A 22,478-nucleotide genomic window follows, 5' to 3' on the forward strand; every position below is an offset into this window, starting at 1 on the left:
GTTGCGCCAGCTTTGGACCAAAGCTCCTGCGTGGTAAATACAGATTCCCTGCCCACCGACTTGACTCTGGTAACGAGCTTCTCTGCTTGCTCTGATTTCATTGCCACTGACACAAAATGTGCCAAAAGTTGTGACTTTTCTTTAATTATTTGGACATCACTGTCAACAAAGGTAAAAACAGGAACTCCATTTTCAGGAAAATGAGGAGTGCTGGGTTTGAAGCGGAAGTAATAAACGCCATACAGCGTGAACTTTGTGTGAAACTGGAGGGCATTTTCTTGGAAATGGTTGGGAACATTCTTCTTGCACCTTGAAGGTAGAGGTATGGAGGTGGGCAGCTCCTCTTTGTGCCACATTGGGCTTGTCACCCTTCTTCACATGCCAGATTCTTTTGGTCACAAAATTTCAGTGCCTTAGGGGTTGTTCAGAAATATCTGGATATCTGTAGTTAAACCTTTGTGACGTGCAAATTATTCATAATGTGTTTGATTTAATTCATTGAAATATGTAGACACTGGTATCTTTCCCCTTGTTATTATCCTCTGGTACTTCTGGTCTGTGTTAAAAGTGTTTCCATAGGCATTTTTTATACTTAGTTTGTGAGCATGTTAATCATTATGGAGATGGTAATGATTAACCTATTTTGATGAACTTCTGATTCCAGATGAAGGTACAGAGGGCTTTTTTTGGACAGTGTAGTGTTCATTTATATGATATGAATTATATAAAAATACAAAGTTTATAAAGCAGTTGATTTAGTTTGATCATATTAATTTCTATATTGTTTGCCTCGGTGTTCTATCAGATATTTCTATACTGTCTTGAATCAGCGCTCTCTTCTTTTTAATTGATGTATGTTTTTTATTTAAGTATCATTGATATACAATCTTATGTTGGTTTCAAATATACAACACAATGTTTCACCAGTTACCGATGTTCTTAAGTCCTCACCCCCTCTAGTGTGGCTACTATCTATCAGTGTAGTAAGATGTTAGAGAGTCATTGACTGTATTCTCCATGCTGCACTCCCGTCCCTGTGACCTACTTATATTGTGATTGTGAATTATTGTGCCCCTTTATCCCCTTCACTCTCCCCCGCCACCCACTTCAGCCCCTCCCCCTTGGTGACCACTAGTCCCTTCTCAATGTCTGTGACTCTACTGCTGTTTTGTTCCTTCTGTGTTGCTTTGTTTGTATATTCCATAAATAAGTGAAATCATACCGTATTTGTCTTTTTCCTCCTGGCTTATTTCATTGAGCATAATGCCCTCTAGATCCAACCATGTTGTTGCAAATGGGAGGATTTCTTTTTTATTTTATGGCCGAATGATATTCCATTGTGTCTGTGTACCACATCTTTATCCATTCATCTATTGATGGATAGTTAGTTTGCTTTCATATCTTGGCTGTTACAAAAAGTACAGCGATAAACGCAGGGGTGCATCTGTCTTTTTGAATCAGGGATTTGTTTTCTTCACATAAATTTCTAAGAGTGGAATTACTGGGTCAAATGATATTTCTATTTTTGGTTTTTTAAGGAACCTCCATATTGCTTTCCACAGTGGTTGCACCAATTTACAGTCCCACCAACAGTGTAGGAGGGTTCCCATTTCAATACAGAGAGCTTTTTAGCATTCTTTTGTTTATTTTGAAATGTTTTAAATCCTAGCCCAACAAATTGAGCAAAAAGGCTTCTAAATATTGAATGTAATATCTAAAAAGCACACCAGAAAGTATAAATAATCTGACAAGATTGTGAATTATAATTGGTAGAAAATGGAAAAATTCCTTGATAGCTGTCACATCTGCTGCATGAAAGGTACACTTTTGACCAAAATTACATCTTTTACCTTCAACCGCTCAGTAGTCTTATGAGACAATTTAGCATTAAGGTGGCATTATTAAGCATGAATATTAAGTGATAATCTGAGAGGGTTTCACAATACAATAAATTAGGGTTGATTATAGAAAGATAAATAGTAGCAAAGTAAAAATAATGTTTGTAACTGTTTATCTGGACCCTTTTGTGTCAAATACAAGTTCTGAGTGTGAAAATTCAAGCCAAGTTCCATTTGTGCTTTTTCTTAAGTATCTGATCCCATAGCATATAAAAATGTTGTGGTAGTTGGGACAGTATTGAGCTGTTGTTTAATGTTTAATTTCAGAATATATTTACTGTTACTCAACACTTAATTTCAGAAAATATTGCAGTGTTATGTGGCCTTCTAGGTCCAAGAAACTCCATCAATAATGTAGGAATGAAAGGTGGGTCAGACACAGTAGCACCCTTGAGGGCTGATAATTAATTCCCCTTGGGCTTTTATTCTGATCAGATGATAAAACTTCTTTACTCTTTCTTGAAATCTCTGATATATTTTAGTTCAGAGCATTTCCCCACTTCTCTGTCTCTAAGGTAGAGAGTCGGACTGATCATCTGTACTGCCTTTAGTTGTACTGAGCAGTCTGTATGGCGCGCCCACTGTGCGTCAGTCCCGTGCCCAGGGCCTGGGCACAGCCCTCGAACTCAGGGTTGATAACCAAGCGCCTCTGTGTCCCACGTCCCTGTCCTGCGGGAAGCCTGCTCTTTCCTGCCTGTGGGGAACTTTGTTGTTCTCTGTTTTGCTTCCATTTTTCCCCTTACCTGCTCTGCCGTTAAATCCCTGTGACCATAATTCACTGCGCACATTGATCCCTTCCCCAGGTAGAACCCCTGTGGCTCCTGTTCTGGAGATGTTAGGCCGTCTCTGGTCGTGTGCGTGCCGTTTTGCCATCCGGGCGATGGCAGGCTGCAGGTGCTGACACGAGCAGCGCGAGTTCCCCCTCTCCTAGTTGCTGGTGGAGTCAGTGCTTCGTGAGTATCTGTGCCAGGCGTAACCAAGCGCTAGAGAGAGAATGGGACACCTGCTGCATAGTAGGAATTCTGCTAGAAGCCTGGATACAAAGACTAGCAAAATACATTCCCTGCCCTCAAGAAACATACAGTCTGGGGGGAGACAGACAGAAAAGTTTCCAACGCTGCGTACAGCCAGGCCTCAATCAGAAGTGGGCTCGGGGAGCTGTGGGGACCCACAGGACGGGGTGCTGAGCCCTCCTTGGCTTCGCGTAGGAAGAGCTCGTTTGCCATGAACAACTCCTTCTATCTAGCATAGCTTCCAAGTTTCACGCCATCTAAGAGCCGGTGATTTGGAAAGTATGGTAGTGTGCAAGGTTACCAGTTAATATAAAATTCTTCCCCCTTTCTTTCTTGTCTCTTTTTTTCTTAATGTTCTATATCTTTGTACACTGCTTCATAGAGCTCAAAGGAATACTGTGATTGATGAATGTTCTCCTAAAACCTAAACATAGAGCTTCAGTCACGTGGGTTTCTGCTGCGCACTTGCAGCTCCACCACTCAAGTTGGGTGGAAGGACAAGGCGCATCTGGGGCCCGGCGGATCTGGGCCGAGGCAGGAGGGACGGGATCACAGAACATCACCGGCCAGGGCGCGAGGGCAAAGCACTTGCATGGCCCCCCATTCCTTTGCTCTTTGCCGTGGGTCACGGCTTATAGGAAGCTGTCTCTGTGCTGGGAAACTGAAGGCTATTTCAGCTCCGTTTGCATTCTTAATCACTGCCCGAGCCGGTTTGTGTTTGTCTCCTTGGCCAAATTTTCTCAGACCGCAGAGAAAAGAGATTGTTACACTGTCCGTCCAGAGCCCTCAGGGCACAGGGAGCAGTGGCTGGCGCCTGGGTTGCCCTTCTCGGTGACCCGGCCAGTGGCGGTGTTGGGTGGACCTCAGAGGCAGAGACTTCCCGTGGTATTTCTGCTCCCTGAGCAGAAGCGATAGTGACCAGAGAGAGCAGGCGCCAGAGCACACTGGGAAACCCCGGGGAAGGGGACGCGGTGTGCCCTGCGACCTCCGCCCCCCTCCCTCGAGGACGTGGGATGCGTTCAAAGGGCACCGCTCTTTATCTGCCCTGGCTGGACGCGAGAACGGGCCGGTGCCTTCAGGGACCTGGTGAAAGCCAGCCCTCTGGCCAGAGTTCAGGACAGTATTGCCTCACTCTGCGAGGGATTTTTATCTTGCTTAGCTCTTCATTAACAGACCCACATCTGTCTAAATAAATCTCATGTACTCTTTAAAAGCAAGCAGAAAGTGAAATGATAAGATCTCAAAACATTCTACCACCCTGAATGTAATGACAGGGGAATGAGCATCATCTTATGGTCAAAGATCAATTCCTCCTGTTTTGATTCTCCAGGCTAGAAGATAGAATATTTGCGGGAATGAAAGGCCGCTGTCTGTGTGCATTTTCCATTGCTGCGCCTGGAAGTGGTGGGGGTACAGAGGTGGTCACAGCCCTGTTGGCAGCACTGACCCTGCCTGGCTCTCTGATGTTGATTAGGCTGAACTTTGTGGTTAATACAGCGAGTTAGTGACAGCAATTTTGAATCTAGTATTCGGGATGAAAAAGTATTTTAAGTAATGCTTACCCTGTTTTCTTGTTTGCTGTTTAAAAAAATCTTCCTTCAGACCTGTGAAGAATAATATGATGGAAAAATGCACAGATTCACAGCCTGATTTACACTAATATAGAGAAAATCTTCTAAATCTAATGAAAGGTGAATGATTCTCTTATTTTTTCCTTGTGCATTATTGTCAGCTATGGTAACTTACTGTCAGAATTCCAACCATGGGATGTGGATTTCACAAAAATGGGTACATTGTACCCATTTTTCATTTCTAAAGGGAGCCAAAACATGCCATCGTCTTTGCACTTAAAGCTTTTTACTTTAAACAAGGCTGAAATGTGAACATGTTTCTACACAAGTACATTCCAGGGGTTTGCTTTGGAATATTATTCTCACTCTGCCAGGAGAGCCTGGCGTCTGTGGCCACAGCGTGACGGTGGCCACCTTGCGGAGTACCTGGGCCGCTGGGGGCCTGCCCCCCACCCCTGGTCCTCTCCACGATGGGAGCTATGGCTTCTCTGTGAACACTTTGTGGGGAAAGCAGTTACAGAGGCTGAGTGTCACCTCCTGGACCTCACTGGGCAGTGAGGGCTGCCAGGCTCAGGGGTGGACCTGGAGCCAGGGCGTCAGGAGACAGAGATGCCAGGGAGCTCGGGCACGTGGCCCCAGGTGAAGGCACCAACATGCAGTGGGCAGGCCATAGCCCAGAACTCTGACTGCCGTGGGGACATGGGGACAGGGAAGGGTGAGGTCAGGTGGCAGACATGTCCTAAGGGCCCCAGCCTTGTGCCGAGGAGACGGGGCTCTGGTCTGGAGGTCACGGAAAGAGGTTGCAGATGTTCAAGCAGGAGCATGATACCAACCAGCTGGAGACCAGGGTGCACTGCTGGCTGGAGCCTGTGGCTGTGTGTGCGGCCGCAGTGACCAGGACCGCAGACCAGGGCCCAGCAGAGACGTTTGTCCCCACAGCTCTGGAGTCTGGAGGCCCGAGATCGGAGTGCCGGTGGCTTTGGTTTCTCCCGGGGCCTCACTCCTTGGGGTGCTGGTGGCCTTCCCTCCACGCACACACCCCTTGTGTCTTGTGTGTGTCCAAGTCTCCTCCTCTCTGTAAGGACACTGGTCAGATTGGGTCCGGGCCCAGTCTGAAGACCTCATTTTAACATCATCACCTCTTTAAAGACCTCATCTCCCAAGACAGCCACGTTCTGAAGCCCCAGGTAGCGTGGGGATTTCAGCAGGACACAGTCACTCTCACAGTGGGACCCACTGGGTTGCGTTCTGTCCGTTGGCTGCTGCAGCCTAGCTCTGTTGGGGACTCACCTGTTCAGGCTTTTTAAACTCCATGGTGCATTTATTACCAGGAAAACCTACCTGACTTACCCCAGGGGTACCAGGAGGACATACAATGTTGCACCCAGGGTGCATGCTGACCCGTCCCTCCTGCCCTTCCCGCCCCTTTCAGCTGAACCACCCTGGCCTGCTCCTTCCTGCTTCCCCTCGGGGGCCTTCGTACTTCTGTTCATTTTGCTGGAACATTCTCCCCCAAGACATCTCTGCAGAGCCCTCCCCCTCATTCCTCAGGTTCCGGTCTCCCCATGTGAGGCAGTGTCCCCCCAGCCACTTGGGTTACTGCATCGCCACCAGACATTCTGCACGGGTATTTGTCCATCTGCCTGCTGCTTGTACCCCCACTGGTGGGGGTGTTCTAAGAAATCAGGGACTTTGGGTCCACTGCAGATGCAGTGGGTTGAGCTCAGTGAAGAGTGCATACTCCGTAACGAATGACTGATTCCTGCCTGAGTGGCTTTAATTCTGTAAACAGTTTGTGTTGAAAGATTTCCGTTGTCTGAGTGCGCTTCTCGAGAGTTGGGCTGCGGAGCGATGGTCAGCGGTTACTTTCTGGATTATGAGTTCAGGCGTATCTTCACGGGTAAGTGATGTCCTCAGTAAAGGAAAGAATGGTTCTGTGTGTGTCTCACCCGTCACTTCTCTCTCCCCCCAGCTCGTAGGAGTTCCGTAGTGTGACTGGCAACGTTGGGTCAAGATGGTGGACACGGAAAGCCCAATTTGCCCCCTCTCCCCACTTGAGCCTGATGATCTGGAAAGCCCGTTATCTGAAGAATTCCTGCAAGAAATGGGAAACATTCAAGAGATTTCTCAATCTATTGGCGAGGACAGTTCCGGAAGCTTTAGTTTTACAGAATACCAATATTTAGGAAGTGGCCCAGGATCAGATGGGTCAGTGATCACCGGTAAGTGTGCTGCTCCTCGAAAGCTTTATTTAGAAATGTTTTTTCCACAGAGAAAATTGTTCTCATTGGCTGGGAAAGAAGTCACGTCTTTCTGCAGTGAAATCCTCGGACACAATACAGCACGATGTCCCGGGCCCCTGGGCCTCGAAGCATCCTAGGTTCATCTCACGTCTCCTAGTGTGCCTTCTGTCAAAAGCTATTCACAAACTGAGTGTTGCTGGAAATCCAGATAAAGCAGTCAGCCGTGTGTCAAAATAATTCTGTGTTTCTATTTCTTCAAAGCAGAAGCTCCTTTTGCAGTAAAAATGCCTCTTTTTTATTAAAAGTGTATATGAAACACCTCTCTACATCTCACATGGCACAAAGGACTCCATCAGGTATCAGGCAAGGTGGACACAAAGGAATGAAGTGTGGGGTCCACGCAGGTAGCCATCGTTGGGAAGGAAGTCATGAGACGGTTCGTCGTCCTAGGCACACTTCAGCCAGCCCAGGAGAGCGTGGTATAGACTGCACCCTGGCTTTGAGGAAGCACCATCTGGGGTGCCCTTGACCCCACAAGGTTCCTTGGCAGCCTGGGATTGGTTCAGGGCCGAAACAGTTGGATCTGGACCGGCCGGGAGGAGGAGCCTGTGGTTGGTAACGAGGCGTGTCTGGTCTTCGGCTCTGGCATGGAATAGTGGGGTTCTCCGTGCGGCCTTTGCTGATCCGTCTCTGTGCTTTCCCTCCACGGCTCCCCTGGGGCTGCTCTTGGCTGGAGCATGTCCCACACGCCCCCTGCTCTCTCTGGCTTATTCCCACTCGGGGAGGTGGTTTTCATTTTCATGGGTGTGCACTGACTTCAGTGGGTGCAGGAAAGGGAGCAGTTGTACTGTGCGGGAAGGGGTGCGCTGATGAAACCTGTGTGGGGAGAGCGGGTGAAAGCGCCTGCGCTCTGGGACCCTGCAAGCCCACTGGGAGCAGTTCCAGGGGGAGATGTGCACAAAGGTCTGTGTGTTGCAGCCGTGTATGTGATTGTGTGTGCACTGCAGCGACATTTGTGACAGGGAAGAATGGGAAGCAATGGAAACGTGAATAGTGAAAGTTTCCTACAGTGGGAACTTTATAGTAATTTAGAAGAATTGATCAGCTCCACAAAACAAATCCATCTAAAAAGCAAACATTGAATAAAAACAAATTTTAAGGATATATTCAGTATGATTCAGTTCCCGTAACATGTCAAACACCAAACAGAGTAGCATGTCATTGGTGGATATAGACACGCACATTTTGCAAAGTGTGTGCCAGCCCTCAGCTCTTGGCCACCTCCTGAGAGATGGGAGAGGGGCTGGGGAAAGGGTCCCTCCGGGCCTTCAGCTCTCTAGGTTGTACTTTAAAAGCACGACATGAAGCGGCATGGTAAAATGTGACCATTTGTACATCTGGGTGGTGGGTCTTGTACTGTGTGTTTTCCTGTATGTTTGAAATATTTCAAGAAAAATAAAAACAGTGGGGAAGAGTGTTCTTGGCAGAAGGCGGCAGCATGTACAAAGGCTTACATAATCCTCATAAAACTTGGGTAAGAAAGATTGTTATTGTTTTACAAAGATGGAAGTACTCAGAGAAACTAGGTGACTTGGCCCAGTCACACAGCTGGAAAGAGACCCAGACTTGACCCCGCACTTCTCAGCCGGCTTCAGAGCCATGCTCTTTGTCACACCGGGAGTGTCCCTTTGGAAAGCCAGCAGTGGCTCCACTTGGTAAAGCACAGACTGTGTGGCACATGTGAGACCCTGAGACGGTAACGGGTTAGTGGACTCTGGGCACCTTCATGGTTGGGCAGCCTCCGTGGTGACCTTTGTGAGTGGGTCAAGTTTTAGCTCCTTTCTCATAACACATCACAGAGGGGATGAGCTTTGGGGAAAGGGGACAAATGTGCAGGGTGATAGCAGCTCCCAGAAGCTGGAAGGAGGGAGCAAGGAAAAGCCCCTGCCATGTGGGGCCACCTTGCGGAGCCCAGGTAGGTCGCCTTGTGGCCAGCCTGTGCTAGTGACAGTGACAGTGACAGTCATAGCCCAGGCGACCCCACACTGTGTGAGCCACTGTGTGTGCATGTCCTTGTCTCACTGAATCCAAGGTCAACATTTTGAGTTCATTGTTATATTTATTTAATCAATTTATCAATTTCTACCCAAAAAGGCTGCTGAAATTTTTATTGTATTGCATTGACTCTCTAGATCAATGTGAGCAAAATTGACATCATAATAATGTTGAGTGTTCCAAGCCACAAAACCTGATTCTTCATTTGGTTTAAGTTTTCTTTCATTTCTCTCAGCAAAGTTTTATGGTTTTTAGTGTGCAGGTCTTTCACGTTTCTTGTGAGGTTTATTGCTGAGTGTTTCATGTTTTTGATGCCATTGTAAATGGTATTTTTACATTTCAATTTCTGATCATTTGTTGCTATTTATAGAAATGCAATTGATTCACTGAGTGTTGATCTTGTAACCTACACCCTTGCTAAACTCATTCATTAGTTTTAGTAGTTTTTATATAGTTTAGGATTTTCTACACAGATAATTATGTCATCTGTAAATGAAGACAGTTTTACTTCCTCCTTTTAAAGCTGGATGCCTGTATTTCTTTTTCCTGCTTTATTATGCTGGTTAGAATTAAGACATTGTTGAATAAAGTACTGAAACATCCCTGTCTTGTTCCTCACCTCAGGAGGAAAGCATTCAGTCTTTCTCCACTGTGTGTGATGTTAACTTCAGTTTTTCATAAATGCCCTTCATTAGTTGAAGTTCCCTTTGAATCCTCATTTTGAGTTTTTATCAGGAATTAATGTTGGATTTTTGTCAAGTACTTTTCCTGTATCTAGTAAGATAATCAAAGGTAATTTTTCTTTTTTAGTTTGATGATAAGGTGAATTGCACTGTTTGATGTTCAAAGGTTAAGCTAACCTTGCATTCCCGAGAGAAATCCTACTTGGTCATAAGGTCTACACTGCAGGATTTAACTTGCTAGAATCATGTTAAGAATTTTTGCATCCATGTTCATGAGGGATAATTGTTTCTAGTTTTCTGTTCTTGTAAAATCTTTGGTTTTGATATGAGATTGACGCTAGCCTCACAGAATAAGGTAGGAAGTACTCCCCTCTTCTGAAGTTTCCTGAAAGTATTTCTGTAGAATTGAGATTCTTTCATAAATGCTTGGTAGATTCCACATATGAAGCTGTGTGTTTTTTCTGGGTTTTTTTTTCAGTCTTACTTTTCTCCGTTTCATTTTGGATAGTTCCTCCTGCTACGTCTTTAAGTTTATTAATCTTTTCTGCGATGTCCAATCTGGTGCTGGTCCCATCCATATTTTTTGTACCAGATATTGCAGTTTTCATCACTAGATGTCTGATTTGGATTTTCCTCTTCCTCAGTCTCTACCTGACATGTTCAGTTTGTCTCGGCTTAATCAATATTTAGAATACAGTCAGCTTTTCAAAATATCTTGTCTACAAATTCTATCATCTGTGTCATTTCTGGGTCAGTTTCAGCTCATTGATTTTTTTTCTCCTCATGATGGGCCATGTTTTTCTGCTTTGTTGTTTTGTAATTTTTATTTGGATGCCATGCACTGTGAGCTTTGTTGGTGCTGAGCATTTCTGTATTCCCATAAATATTCTTGAGTTTTGTTAGGGGATACAGCTGAATTACCTGGAAAACCTTTGATCCTTCCAGGCCTTGTGCTTAAGCTTATGTTAGATGGGAATATATCCGACCCTGTGTGAGTCCTGGGTGTTGTTCCCTTTAATCCATTCAGGTTGCGACTGGACCTTTTCTTTTAGGCTCTGGCATACATTATATGTGTATATATGTAAATGTTTCTGTACGTAGCCATCTGTATCTCTGTGAAGCTAGATGTGAGTTCACACTGACGCCTGCGCTCTCACCCACACCACATGGATCCTCCTGCCCGCTCCCTTTGTTTGTCCAGCAGTGAGACGCCAGGCTGCCACCACCCACCTCACTTAATTAACTGTTTCTAGTACACCTGTACAAATGGTAGCAGTATTGTTACCCCAGACCTCATGGGGAGCGACTTTCTCAACCAGCATGAGGTGTTACGCATGCTTTCCTTTGCTTTTCCTCAGCCCCATGCATTTCCAAGGTTACCTAGGTCAGCCCCTTCGCTCCCCGCCCCTGAGTGAGGTGGTTTCACACGTTGGTGATACAGTTCGATTGTTTTGTCACATTTTGTGTTGCATCCTGGGGTCCCCGGACCTCCTAAATTATTTTTGTTGATTTGCACACACCAAAGGTCAGTCACTCTGTACTGAAACGTCCTGTGGGCTTCGGCGAATGCAGAACGTCCTGTATTCACCATTACATGTTCACGCGAATAGTTTTACCAACTGCAAAAAACTTTTGTGCTGCCTCTGTTTGACCTTGACCCACTCCAGCAACTGAGCCTTTTCCATTGCTGTAGTTCTGCCTCTCCCAAAAGGTCAGATATTTAGGATCATATAGTACATAGCCTCTTCAGACTGGCTTTTTCAAAAACCCGTTCACTATTCCAGGGCATCTTGGTTGCTTCTGATTTGGGCAGTTAAGGATACAGCTGCTATAGACATTCGTGTGTAACTTTAGTGTGGACGTGAGTTTTCAGATCGTTTGGGTAAAAACCTAGGACTGTAATCCCCTTAATACTGTTTTGCTTCATAAGAAACTGTCTTCCAAAGGGGCTGCACCATTTGCATTCCCACCAGCAGTGAATGAAGGTTCCTGGTGCTCCATATCCTCACCAGGAATTGGTGGTGTCAGTTTTTTGGGGTTTTTTTTAGCCATTTTAGTACATGTGTAGTGGTGTCACATTGTTGCTTTAATTCACGATTTCCTGATGACCCCTGATGTGGCACACTGTCCCCTGGGCTTTCCTGCCATCCATATGTCTTCTTTGATGAGGTGTTTATTCGAATCTTTTGCCCATTTTTTAAGGAGTTGTTTGTTTTATTATTGTTGAGTTTTAAGGCTTCTCTGTGTATTTTGGATACAGCTCTTTTCTCAGATGTGTATTTTCAAGTGTTTTTCTCCAAGTCTCTGGGTTGTCTTTTCATTTTCTTAACAGGGTCTTTTGCAGAGCAGAATTGTTGATTTTAAGAAAGTCCAGCTTTTTTTACCTTCCCTGGAGTGTACTCTTCCTGCTGCCTGTGTGGACTTTTAGACTGTTTCCAGTGGGAAGGAAACAAACAAACTAGAGGGTTCTGTGTAGGGAGCTGGGGGAGCCCCATGGGGAGTGTGTGACGCAGCCCCACCTACAGGCCCAGAACCCGGGACAGCCCGTCAGGGGCCTGGGATGCCAGCGCGATTCTAATCGCAGGAGCTCAGGGCCAGTAGGATGGCCCAGGACAGGGGCCAACGCAGGACAGGAGCTCTGCCCACTAGCTGATGCCTCAAGAAATACTTCACAGACGAAATCATAGCCTCATAAACCTGATTTAGATGTAGGATGGTGATGCCTTGAATATTCATACATCTTTCCCCTCCTGTTCTTAGATACCCTTTCTCCAGCGTCAAGTCCCTCATCGGTCACTTTTCCTGGGATTCCTGGCAGTGCCGATGAGGCGTCCAGCGTAGCATTGAACATTGAATGCAGGATCTGTGGGGACAAAGCCTCAGGCTACCACTACGGAGTTCACGCATGTGAAGGCTGCAAGGTACGGTGGCCCCGGCAGGAGGAGGTGGTCCTCTCCAGGGTACATGAACAGTTCCTTTTATTTTATATGCAGATGTTTGTCATTTCTAACAAGAGCTTCAAAAAGTTGTAGGTAAGAAACTGACTTAAGTAACAGCCGTTTCTCTTCAGAGAGGCTTTGACAGATCGCTGGACTGTCCTTCGTAAGTAACCTAAGGAAGCGTGTTTTTTCAAAGAAAACCAACCACATTAAGAACGATTCTGTCATTTGAACATGGGGTCAGAGAGCCCACTTCTGTTCCGTCCTCACCAGGTCAGATAGGGCCGTGTGCTCGCAGCGACCAGCAATGTCAGGATCGCCCACACCAGGGGAGGCTTCCTTCCCAGCTGCTCCTGGCTCCCTGCAGTCCGGGGTCTCCACCTGAACCACGGACGCCTTTGTGGACACCTTCATTCTCATGTTCGTCTGCTGGAGCTCCAATCATGTGTGACCTGGGGCCAGCAGTGCAGGAGGTCAGGCAGCGTCCCCCAGCATTCTGCCCGCAGGGTCACTGGCCCTCCTGTGACTCTCCCGCATGACTATAGGAGGGACTCATACTTTGTATGCCAACACCCCCCAAAGCATCACAAACTCCTAGAACTGTATGTCCATTCTTAGGCTTGGCATTTCACGTACATGATACATAGGAAATTGAGCAATCTGAATATTTGGTTAAAACTCTTCTTCCCCTGTGCATGCTGGAAGGGTTTGTTTGCCAATCTGGAGAGTGGCACAGCCTTGAAGGGTGTGCTGTGCAACCTGCAGTCTTGCAACATGGACGCCCGCCTGGAGCAGGCCTGGCCTGGAGGCCTGGTCCACAGGTGGAACGGGCCACGTCAGTGGTCCCCGGGCACCGACGTCCGGAGCCCTCGCTTCTCACGCCTCCTCATACCCCATACGTTCCTTGGCCTTCCCTCTTTAGAAACCTCGATGACTGGTCAAGTGAGGGAACTGCCTCCCTCTTAGATTCCACAAGAAGTTGCTGTCCCCCCTCCGGCGGGCAGTCGGACTGGGTGCATCAGACATAAAGAAGCACCTGGGGAGCACAGAGAACGATCCAGAGCAAGTCGTCTTACCCGCCCGCCTCCCAGAAGGCTGGTCAGGCGGCCTTTGCTGCAGGGCCCAGATTACATTACTTTTAGGGAGTGAATATTGTCTTCCAAAAATTCCTAGAAAGTTTTTGGTCACAAACACAGATGTTAAATGAAAGGAAAAGTTACATTTGTGTAACTATAACGGGACTGACTTAACTCTTTGGGAGATCACAGTTGTATCTTCCTAAGCCAGATGGGGACATTTTCAAATTACTTTGAATTTGGCTTCTTTTTTTTTTTTTTTCATTTTACCTGTCATGAAATCAAAATTTTTCCGTTTGTTCCAATTATATCAGACTTTATAGAACCATCTCTCTAAATTTAGTTCATTTTGAGAGAGAATAAATGGACAGGAAGAAACATGGATAAGGCTGTGACAGTGGTTTAGCAGCGCCGAACCTTAGTTCTTAATAAACCTCTTGTCGCCCTCACAGGGCTTCTTCCGGAGAACCGTCAGACTAAAGCTGGCCTACGACAAATGTGACCGTGGCTGCAAGATCCAGAGAAAGAACCGGAATAAGTGCCAGTACTGCCGATTCAACAAGTGCCTCTCGGTTGGGATGTCCCATAATGGTAGGCGAGGCGGGCTCTCACGCTTTCCCCGGCCAGGTCTCCGTTCAGTTTCCTTGTGTGCTCGGAACAGACTGTGTTTTGAATGAATGCGCCGCAGTGTTTAATAATTAAGCCAGAGCATTTTGTGACCGTGATGGCCTAAGAAAATAAGTCTCAAGTGGCCAAGGTCCCACACAGCGCTTGGCATTACCGTTAGAAACTCCCAGCAGTAGGACTTGATATAAGATTCTAAAACCCATCAGAAGTCACTGGGTTGTCACAATATTTGTATTGTTACCTTTGAAGCAAGTGCCATTTTAAACAGCTTAAACATTTTATAAATTCCATTAAACTCAATTACTCTCTAATTTTAGAGCCTGCCCATTACTACAGGAAGGTTTAATTTAAAACAACTAGTTCATAAGAGTTGCTGGTCTACCTCTAGAAAAAGGAAAAGGTATTATAATACAAGCTCACTCGAAGGCTCGCTGTCGTCTCTTTAACCTGAGGATCGATTACATACCCAGTGCCCACAAGCGACCTTAAGCCCATCCTGCTGATGAGATGAGCAGTGGCCTTTTAACCTAGCCTTACAGGGAAGTCCAGGACTTGTGGACTTGGGGTTTTATTTTCATCTCTCCAAGGTGGAAAGTCAAGTAGCGTCGAGAGGCAGGTGCTCCGTCCCTAGCTGAGTCCACTGCGCGCTGTCCGGCCCCTGCTGGCCATGGGTTCTGCGCCGCACCGCTCGTTTCTGTTTGTTCCCACTGTTCCTCTCTCACCCCCAGCAATTCGGTTTGGACGGATGCCAAGGTCCGAAAAAGCAAAGCTGAAGGCAGAGATTCTTACCTGTGAACACGACATAGAAGATTCTGAAACGGCAGATCTCAAATCTCTGGCCAAGAGAATTTACGAGGCCTACTTGAAGAACTTCAACATGAACAAGGTCAAGGCACGGGTCATCCTCGCGGGGAAAACCAGCAGCAACCCGGTAGGCATCTTTGCTGCTGTTCACTGTCCTGTCTGAGTGTCCCCACCGCCCACCAGCTAGGGTCCGAGGGGGACAGCCGAGGCAAGTGTGGCTACCTGGCAGTGATGTCTGCCCCCGAGGCAAACCAGACCAGGGAGCGCAAAGGTCGCAGTCAGAAACCCTGAAGTGTAGCTGAGCAACACTCCTGTCCTCTGGGTTCCGCCCGCCTCAAAGCCCCTGGCAGCCAAGCTCTTAAAATGACTATACAATTAATACACCAAAAAATCTGGTTATAGTTTACCAGATTCTCAGGTCATTTCTTAAGTGCATTTTTAAAAATCCCTACTTTAGTGCCGGACAATGAAACCGTTCACTTCCCACTTGGGACATGCTCTTGGCAATCCTTTCTCCTGAAACTGCCCCCCCTCCAACCTCTCCCTTCCCACCCTCCACCTCCCACATGTTCTTTTCCTTCCACGAGAAGGCAAGGACATCTCAGGGATTAGCAAGGCTCATGGGTTCACAGAAACTTTATTGTCTCTGGGGACAGCTCTGTGCTTTTTCAGTAGCAACGAAGAAGACCCCTTGTGGACCCCCCATTCACCCACCTGCCCCACCTGGCATCATCCTATCTCCCCCCCAGAGCCACTAGGTCTTTGTCTCCATTACAGAACTAATCTCAGAGTCGCATTCAAAGAGGAGGACGGCCCAAGGTTGGCAAACAAATATTTTGCCTTTTTCCTCTGAGCATGGTGGAACAGGTTTAATGTGTACTAATGAAGAGCTTGAATCAGCCCTTACTGGGAAATGCAAGCTGGAATTTTTAGTCACAGGAAAATAAAAGTATTTCACAAGCTACTTACTTTCATGAACAAACCAAACCTCTCTTTTACTGAGTCTTTTAATTCTTCAGTGGACTCCCCAATTAAATAGGCTGAGGAATTTCAGGAGGGTTCGGGCAAGCTCTGTTGAATTGGTAAAGCCACACCCAGGCTGGGCAGCCCCAGAGGCTTGTAGAAATGAGACCCTTCCTGGATCACCAGGCTGAAAGCAGAGTAACCTTTTAACTTTGAACTTCTAACCCAGAAATAATTTTTATAGCCCCAAATTAGAATAACCAAATTTTGAACTCTTCAGGCCTTTTTAGTTCTTCTGAGATTCTCTATTTCTTGCATGGATTTTCAGAATTTAAAGCAAACTCCAAAGTCATCTTTCCTCTTAAGCAGACACTTGTGTGTGACAGTAATTCAATTCCCACAGAGTGCCCTCTGCCTCCCCCACCAAGGTCTGCAGGCTCTTGGGAGGGGCCTGTCACCCCTGTCCACAGGCGCTGAAGTCTGGGCCATTGGGGATCCCACACAGAAACTCTAGGACAGAGCTCTGCATGTGGGTCTCAAGGAAATAAACGGTAGGCCAGTAATAGTCTATGATGGGGCTTCGCTGTACAGGGACAACAGACTTCTTTGTGGAGTCAGGCACCTGCTCCTGCCCTGCGCCCCCAGACCAGAGTACTGTGGGCGCCAGTCTGAAAGGCGCCCACTCTCTGCCTGTGATCACACCGTTTGCTCTGAGCTGGGTTCACGTCCCACCTGTGTCCTCCGCGTGGCCCTCCTGTCTCCCAGCTTTGGCCCTGACCCATTCACCTTAACCCGTGCTCACCACTTCATAACCTTTTTACAAAAGTTCCAACCTGGGGCGATGCGACGGTCCTCAGTGAGGTTCCCTGTGACCCAGGACTTGTTCAGAAAAGCAGAGTCTGTTTCCCAAACAGCTGAGTTGTGTGCGGGCTTGGGAGGTTCAGGGGAGGGTACGGCTGACGTTAATAGCGCTGCAGAAAGGCCCACCAACCCACCAGGGGGATGTTTGGGGGCTGGGGGTTCATGAATTTGGGCTGTAAACAGATTTATTCACCAGACTGTGAAAATATGAACTTGTGCACAGCACACAGGCATTGACCTGGAGTGAGATGGGGCCCCTGGCCCTCAGCTCAGAGTGGGGCTCGCCTCCCAGCCCGCCTAGGAGAGGCTTTCTCGGGCACTGCCTCGGCAAGGCTGTACGTGCCCCTGCACGCTCACCCACTTGGGCCTGGGATGTGTGACAGACACCCTGATGGGGAAAGAGAGGTGCTGCACACATATTTAATTTGTATGCAGGGCTCTGGTTTGCTAGAAATGGGGAGTGGAATTTATCCTGGCAGTAGACCATTCCTTCGTGCATTCCAACCACGTCCATGGCCTGGGGATGGGATCAAGTGAAGGTCTGTGGCTGACCTGGCCCCGTTGGGGGGCTGGTGAGCCAGGATGGGGGAAGGAGCTGCATGGAAGCTGAGAAGGTTCCGTTGCTTTGGTCCAAGACACTCTGAGCTGAGGAGCAGGGGCGATGGGGTGGACATGACATCTGTTTCCATCTGCTGGGCTGCTTGGAGCCCCTGAGATCTCAGGACCTTTTGGGCCCTGAGTTTCCAGGCCAGAGCGCTTCGGGCACTCACTGCTCCTTGATTTGAGGGTGACGAGCAGAGCAGGGCCGAGGCACAGGGGCAATGCAGTCCTTTCTGAGCTAGCTTCCAAAAAAGGCGCTTTTCAACTGTGTCTTAAAGGAAAACATGCTAATCTGTGTGAGGTGTTAAGAATGTCACAAGAAGACTTAACAAAACAACAAGGTGCAAATGAGACTCTGAGGAGCGTGCACATCAGCATCTTCCTGCTGGTTTTTGCTTCCCAGCAACCAAGGGTTTGCACACGCACACGTGCACACTCACTCACATGTGGGCATACACAGTCAATGTGCACACAGATGAGCACATGTATGTACACACACACACGCACCCAGGTGAACACACACTTCTCAGGCTCAGCTGGTTCTGGTTTTAGAAGCTAGCTGCCCCTCTGAAAAATGGGTGAGGGTGTTCGGTTAAGAAAAACAACCCAACTCATTAGCACAATTTCGATTTAGCAATTCAAATATAAGGTGATGATACTGTAGCACACTGCTGTTGACTGTAACAAGCATCAGAAGTTCGTAAAATTCCAGGGAAGGGGACAGTCTGTGTTCATGTCAGAGATTCCCACATTGCTCAGAATGGTCAGGAATCATCTTCAGAGTCTTTCCATATCTTCAGATACGGAAAAATCTGTGCCCTCTGAGAACGTAATTAAATCTGAGACAAAACCATGAGTGTGTTGTAGCCATGGTGGAATGCCAACTGCGATTTCAACAGAGTGAGGCGTCCTGTCTGAAAAAAAGTAAAGGATGCAGGGAGACTCGTTTTTGACGCGTGGCTGAGAACAGGGTCTAAAACGAGTTTCAGAAGAGGAATTCCAGCATCTTTGGGTCGGGGGCCTCCCGGGTGCCATCCTGGCAGCACAGCCGTTTCAGATGGGTGATGCCTTGTGCCCCATTGGGGGTCTTGCCTGTTATATTGACATAGGACCCCTACTGCTTAACTTGTCTTTAGATTGGAAAACATACTTAATATTTTATATTGTCTCTATAAATATGTAGGAAAACCTAGCCAAACATTTATTAAATAATTTCCCCCAAAGAAATTCTACCAATAATTCACAGTTAAATTTTTCTTAAAAGATGGCACTGCCTAACTTTATATAAAAAATGCCATTTCTGTGTATTTTGGAGCCAAGTTCTTGTAAGTACCCTCACTAACACGCATAGGGCACCAGCAGGTGTAAGCAGGACAGTGTGTCAGGGGAGCCCTCTGGTCTTGATGAGGAGAGATTTGGGGGAACCTAAGCAGCCTTCTGCCCTGAGCTGCTTAAGATCTTTACAACGCGCTTTATTTGAAATGACCGCCGGTGTGAAAAGGTACATTCCAAAGTTAAATATAAGCTGCGTGGATTTTTAAAAATAGTCTTCTCAAGAATGTTTATCAGTAAGGTTAGGCAAATTTTCTAATGGGCTAGTGTACAGCTTCTCTTCAGCTTTAGTTAACACCAGTGTCTCAACGTTAGGGCTTGGTTGAATTTAAATGGCTTCTGATTTGGCCTGTTAATGAGGCCTGCTTTCTAAAATCCAGGTGACAGTTTTGTAAAACTGAAATGGAGTATTTGTTACCACTTAAGTCTCCATTTAGGATTGCGGGTTGTGCATAGAACCAGCCCCTCACCCACGCTGTGGGCATGTGTCCTTCCCTGTAACCCCGCTTAGGAGGGCCGTCCGCTGGCATTCATGCTGTCGTCACTGTCTTGAAATTCTTGATCATTTTGAACAAAGGGCCTCACATTTTCGTTTGGTCCTGGGCCCTGTGAACTATGTAGCCGATCCAGCGCTAGCCCTGTGAGGCGCTCTACCGACAAGTAAACGCTCTGTCATCAAACGCACGGCGACCCCAGCATCCCCCGTCTCTGCTCCTGGCCATGTGCAGGGCGCACTCCTGCTGAAGGCTCTGGGAGGCCCCCACGTCATTTAACTCAGTGTTTCTTGAATTTTTTTGACCACAGAACTTTTTTCTGTTTTAAATTCTACACCTTTCTTTCTACTGAAGATACTTTTAAAAGCCAGTGATTTGAATAAAGTCAAGGTGGCCTAATAGTGTATTTTCTGGGACTCAGAAGACTGCCATCTATCCTTTAAAAACATTTCTCTCGTCCATCCTATAAATATTAATTCCTTAAATTTGAGCCCCGACTTTCTAGGAAGCACAACTGCTCCCCAGCATTCCCAAAACAATGTAATCTGGCCTGCTTGTAAGGTCTCTGGAGAGAAATGGTTTTAATCTTCCTTAATTGGACTTGAGGTGTGTAGCAGTTTGGCTTTGAATTTGTGCTCAGAATGTTTCCACTCATTCACAGGTAATTTAAAAAATAATCCCTTTTCCTTGGATGTGGAACCAAGTCTTTCTTGTCTGACACTGCATTGCAAATTCCAACTCTATTTAGATGTTTCAAAGACGATCCAATACCATTGGACTGCTCCGACACACCCACCCTGCTCGGGTGCCCGGTACACCCCTTGGGTGCCCTCAGGATGGTTTTGTGCCCTGATTCCCCAAAATGCTCTCCTGAGCCCAGAAATAAGGGGACACAGCATGCCAGGAGTCCAAATGCACCACTGAGACGTGTTTTGCCCTGTGGCAGGTGATTCTTAAAGTCACTGGGCTGCTTATGCCCTGATATATGTACTCCAGGATTTGCAGACCGACTGGCATGCATTCTGGCCAGCTGGGTGTTGGTGCCCTTGGTCGTATGACCCACCAGATAGATGATGCCTTTAGGCATGGTGGCATCAAACAGTGGCCAGCCATCTCTGTCCTCTACTAGAACCTTACAAGGTGGCAGGACCAGTGGGTTTAGAAGCAAATGGTATGGCAACATATAGGTGGCCATGGGTATCTGGCATTTGTTCCAGAATGTGGAGCGCCAGTGTGAAGGGTTCAGCCTTACGCACAAGGAAACAAGGGTTCTCCAGGCTTTTCCAGTTTATCCCCAGGGAGCAACGGTTTAACACCGTCTACTTGCTGTAGACAAATGTCAGCTTTCTGAGTTGTATATATTTACAGGGCAGATTTATTCCTCAACAGTATTAGATAATGATGGTTATCTATGACGTTCATAAAATGGGAAAATTAAAAATTATTATAATTAAGACTATTTTAGTAGTAACATTTTAGAGTTCAGAAAATACTGTAAAATATTGAAAGTGCTTCGCTCATCTTCTCATTAGCTTTACGTTGCCCAAATCAGTACTTCACTCCCTTGGCAATGAGACCCCCACTTGGTAGCGGGCAACACTGCTTCTCTCGCTGGTTCACATTGTCACTGTATATCTATGAACGCCTCCTTCTCTCCAGCTGATTTTGCGGTTGTTCAAGGATGAGGATTGTGTTCTGTACATACGTTGACCTTCCACAGGTGATTTAGGTGTGGTGGCCACTCACCAGCTTGTCACAGTTAAGAGGACAGCTTGTCACCCACCTCCTGACTTACTCCAGTGTCTCCCTTGCAGCCTTTTGTTATCCATGACATGGAAACATTGTGTATGGCTGAGAAGACGCTCGTGGCCAAGCTGGTGGCCAACGGCATCCAGAACAAAGAGGCGGAAGTCCGCATCTTCCACTGCTGCCAGTACACGTCCGTGGAGACCGTCACCGAGCTCACGGAATTCGCCAAGTCCATCCCCGGCTTTGCAAACTTGGACTTGAATGATCAAGTCACTTTGCTGAAATATGGAGTTTATGAGGCCATATTTGCCATGCTGTCGTCTGTGATGAATAAAGACGGGATGCTAGTAGCCTATGGAAATGGTTTTATAACTCGTGAATTCTTAAAAAGCCTAAGAAAACCATTCTGTGATATCATGGAGCCTAAGTTTGATTTCGCCATGAAGTTCAACGCGCTGGAGCTGGACGACAGTGATATCTCCCTTTTTGTGGCTGCTATAATTTGCTGTGGAGGTGAGTTATTGATTTAATATGGTGCCATATCACTTATAGCCTCCTATTTTGAAGAATTCAGTAGTGGTAAATCCAGTGTGAGAGGCATGGGGCAGCAGAATGGGTGCTGGTTGGGTGGGAGGGTGTCGGAGCCCCTACACTGCCACTGACTAGAATTAAGAAATACCCCAATATCATGTCATTTCATAGCATATATTACATATAAATATTTGTACATTATATGAATGTGTTCTATTTATAATTGTATATAAATACACATTCTATTTATCATTATAAATTATAACCATACCAAATATATTAGATATTTTACATAATTATTGTAGATTATATAATATATAATATAATATCTACATATCTAATACATTAGATATTTTTATGATTGTGTCATAAGGTATGGTGTATAATGTTATTATGTATTATTTTCTCATAGTATTATGTCCACATTACAGATGGTATCTATGAAGTGCCATACAGATGTTAGTACAAGTGACTGCCACTGTTGGTATATTTATGCTGTTTCATAATGAAAAATATCAGTAGCTAACTGGCAGCAAGTAAAACGTTTGCTTTGCCAAAGGAAATGGATCCCAGTGAAGGAAAATCTGGGCCTCTCTACAGGGAAGCTGGCTCTGCAAGCACCCAGATTTTTGGCTCAGTGTCATAGTCCTTTAAATAGCCCTGCCCCGGGTATAAGAAGGTCATCCCTCTACTGTAAACTCGGCTGACCTTACCCCGCCCTGGGGAGACCACTGGGCAAATGCCCCTGCAAACTACTGGAAGTTGACCACAGAATTGGGGCTGGCCTCGACCCCCCAGACTCCCCGTAAGTCCCTCGAGGCAGGTCCCTGTTACCACTCCAGCTGGGCACAGTCAGGTGGAGGGAGTCATGTTCGGGCAAAAAGCGTAACTGGCAAAGCAATTGTATGTAATCCATCAGTGTCCTTTGCACACTCTAGACATAGTGTTATGGGTAAAAAGCAGTTGCCGAACTATTTATATGTAGTATGATCATAGCTTTATAAAAGAAATTACAATTATATGTCAATCCTAGATACAG

General features: G+C 46.5%; 1 protein-coding gene across 9 annotated transcripts in view; it reads left to right on the forward strand.

Annotated features, from left to right (window-relative positions):
- Window positions 1–22,478, forward strand: part of PPARA (peroxisome proliferator activated receptor alpha) — a 62,731-nt gene that overhangs the window by 32,830 nt on the left and 7,423 nt on the right. For 6 of the 9 annotated variants that reach the window (XM_037006772.2, XM_073214044.1, XM_037006773.2 and 3 more), the window contains 5 exons: window positions 6,455–6,704; window positions 12,224–12,384; window positions 13,931–14,069; window positions 14,834–15,036; window positions 20,974–21,421. In XM_037006772.2, the coding sequence (XP_036862667.1) occupies window positions 6,497–6,704; window positions 12,224–12,384; window positions 13,931–14,069; window positions 14,834–15,036; window positions 20,974–21,421 (1,159 nt within the window). In that variant the 5' untranslated portion in view covers window positions 6,455–6,496. Of the gene's footprint in view, window positions 1–4,513; window positions 4,603–6,361; window positions 6,383–6,454; window positions 6,705–12,223; window positions 12,385–13,930; window positions 14,070–14,833; window positions 15,037–20,973; window positions 21,422–22,478 lie in introns of those variants that run through there. The other 3 variants (XM_037006771.2, XM_037006775.2, XM_017675590.3) reach the window with 2 other exon arrangements.

Source organism: Manis javanica, chromosome 10 (assembly GCF_040802235.1).
Source record: "Manis javanica isolate MJ-LG chromosome 10, MJ_LKY, whole genome shotgun sequence".
Classification (NCBI taxonomy): Eukaryota; Metazoa; Chordata; class Mammalia; order Pholidota; family Manidae; genus Manis; species Manis javanica.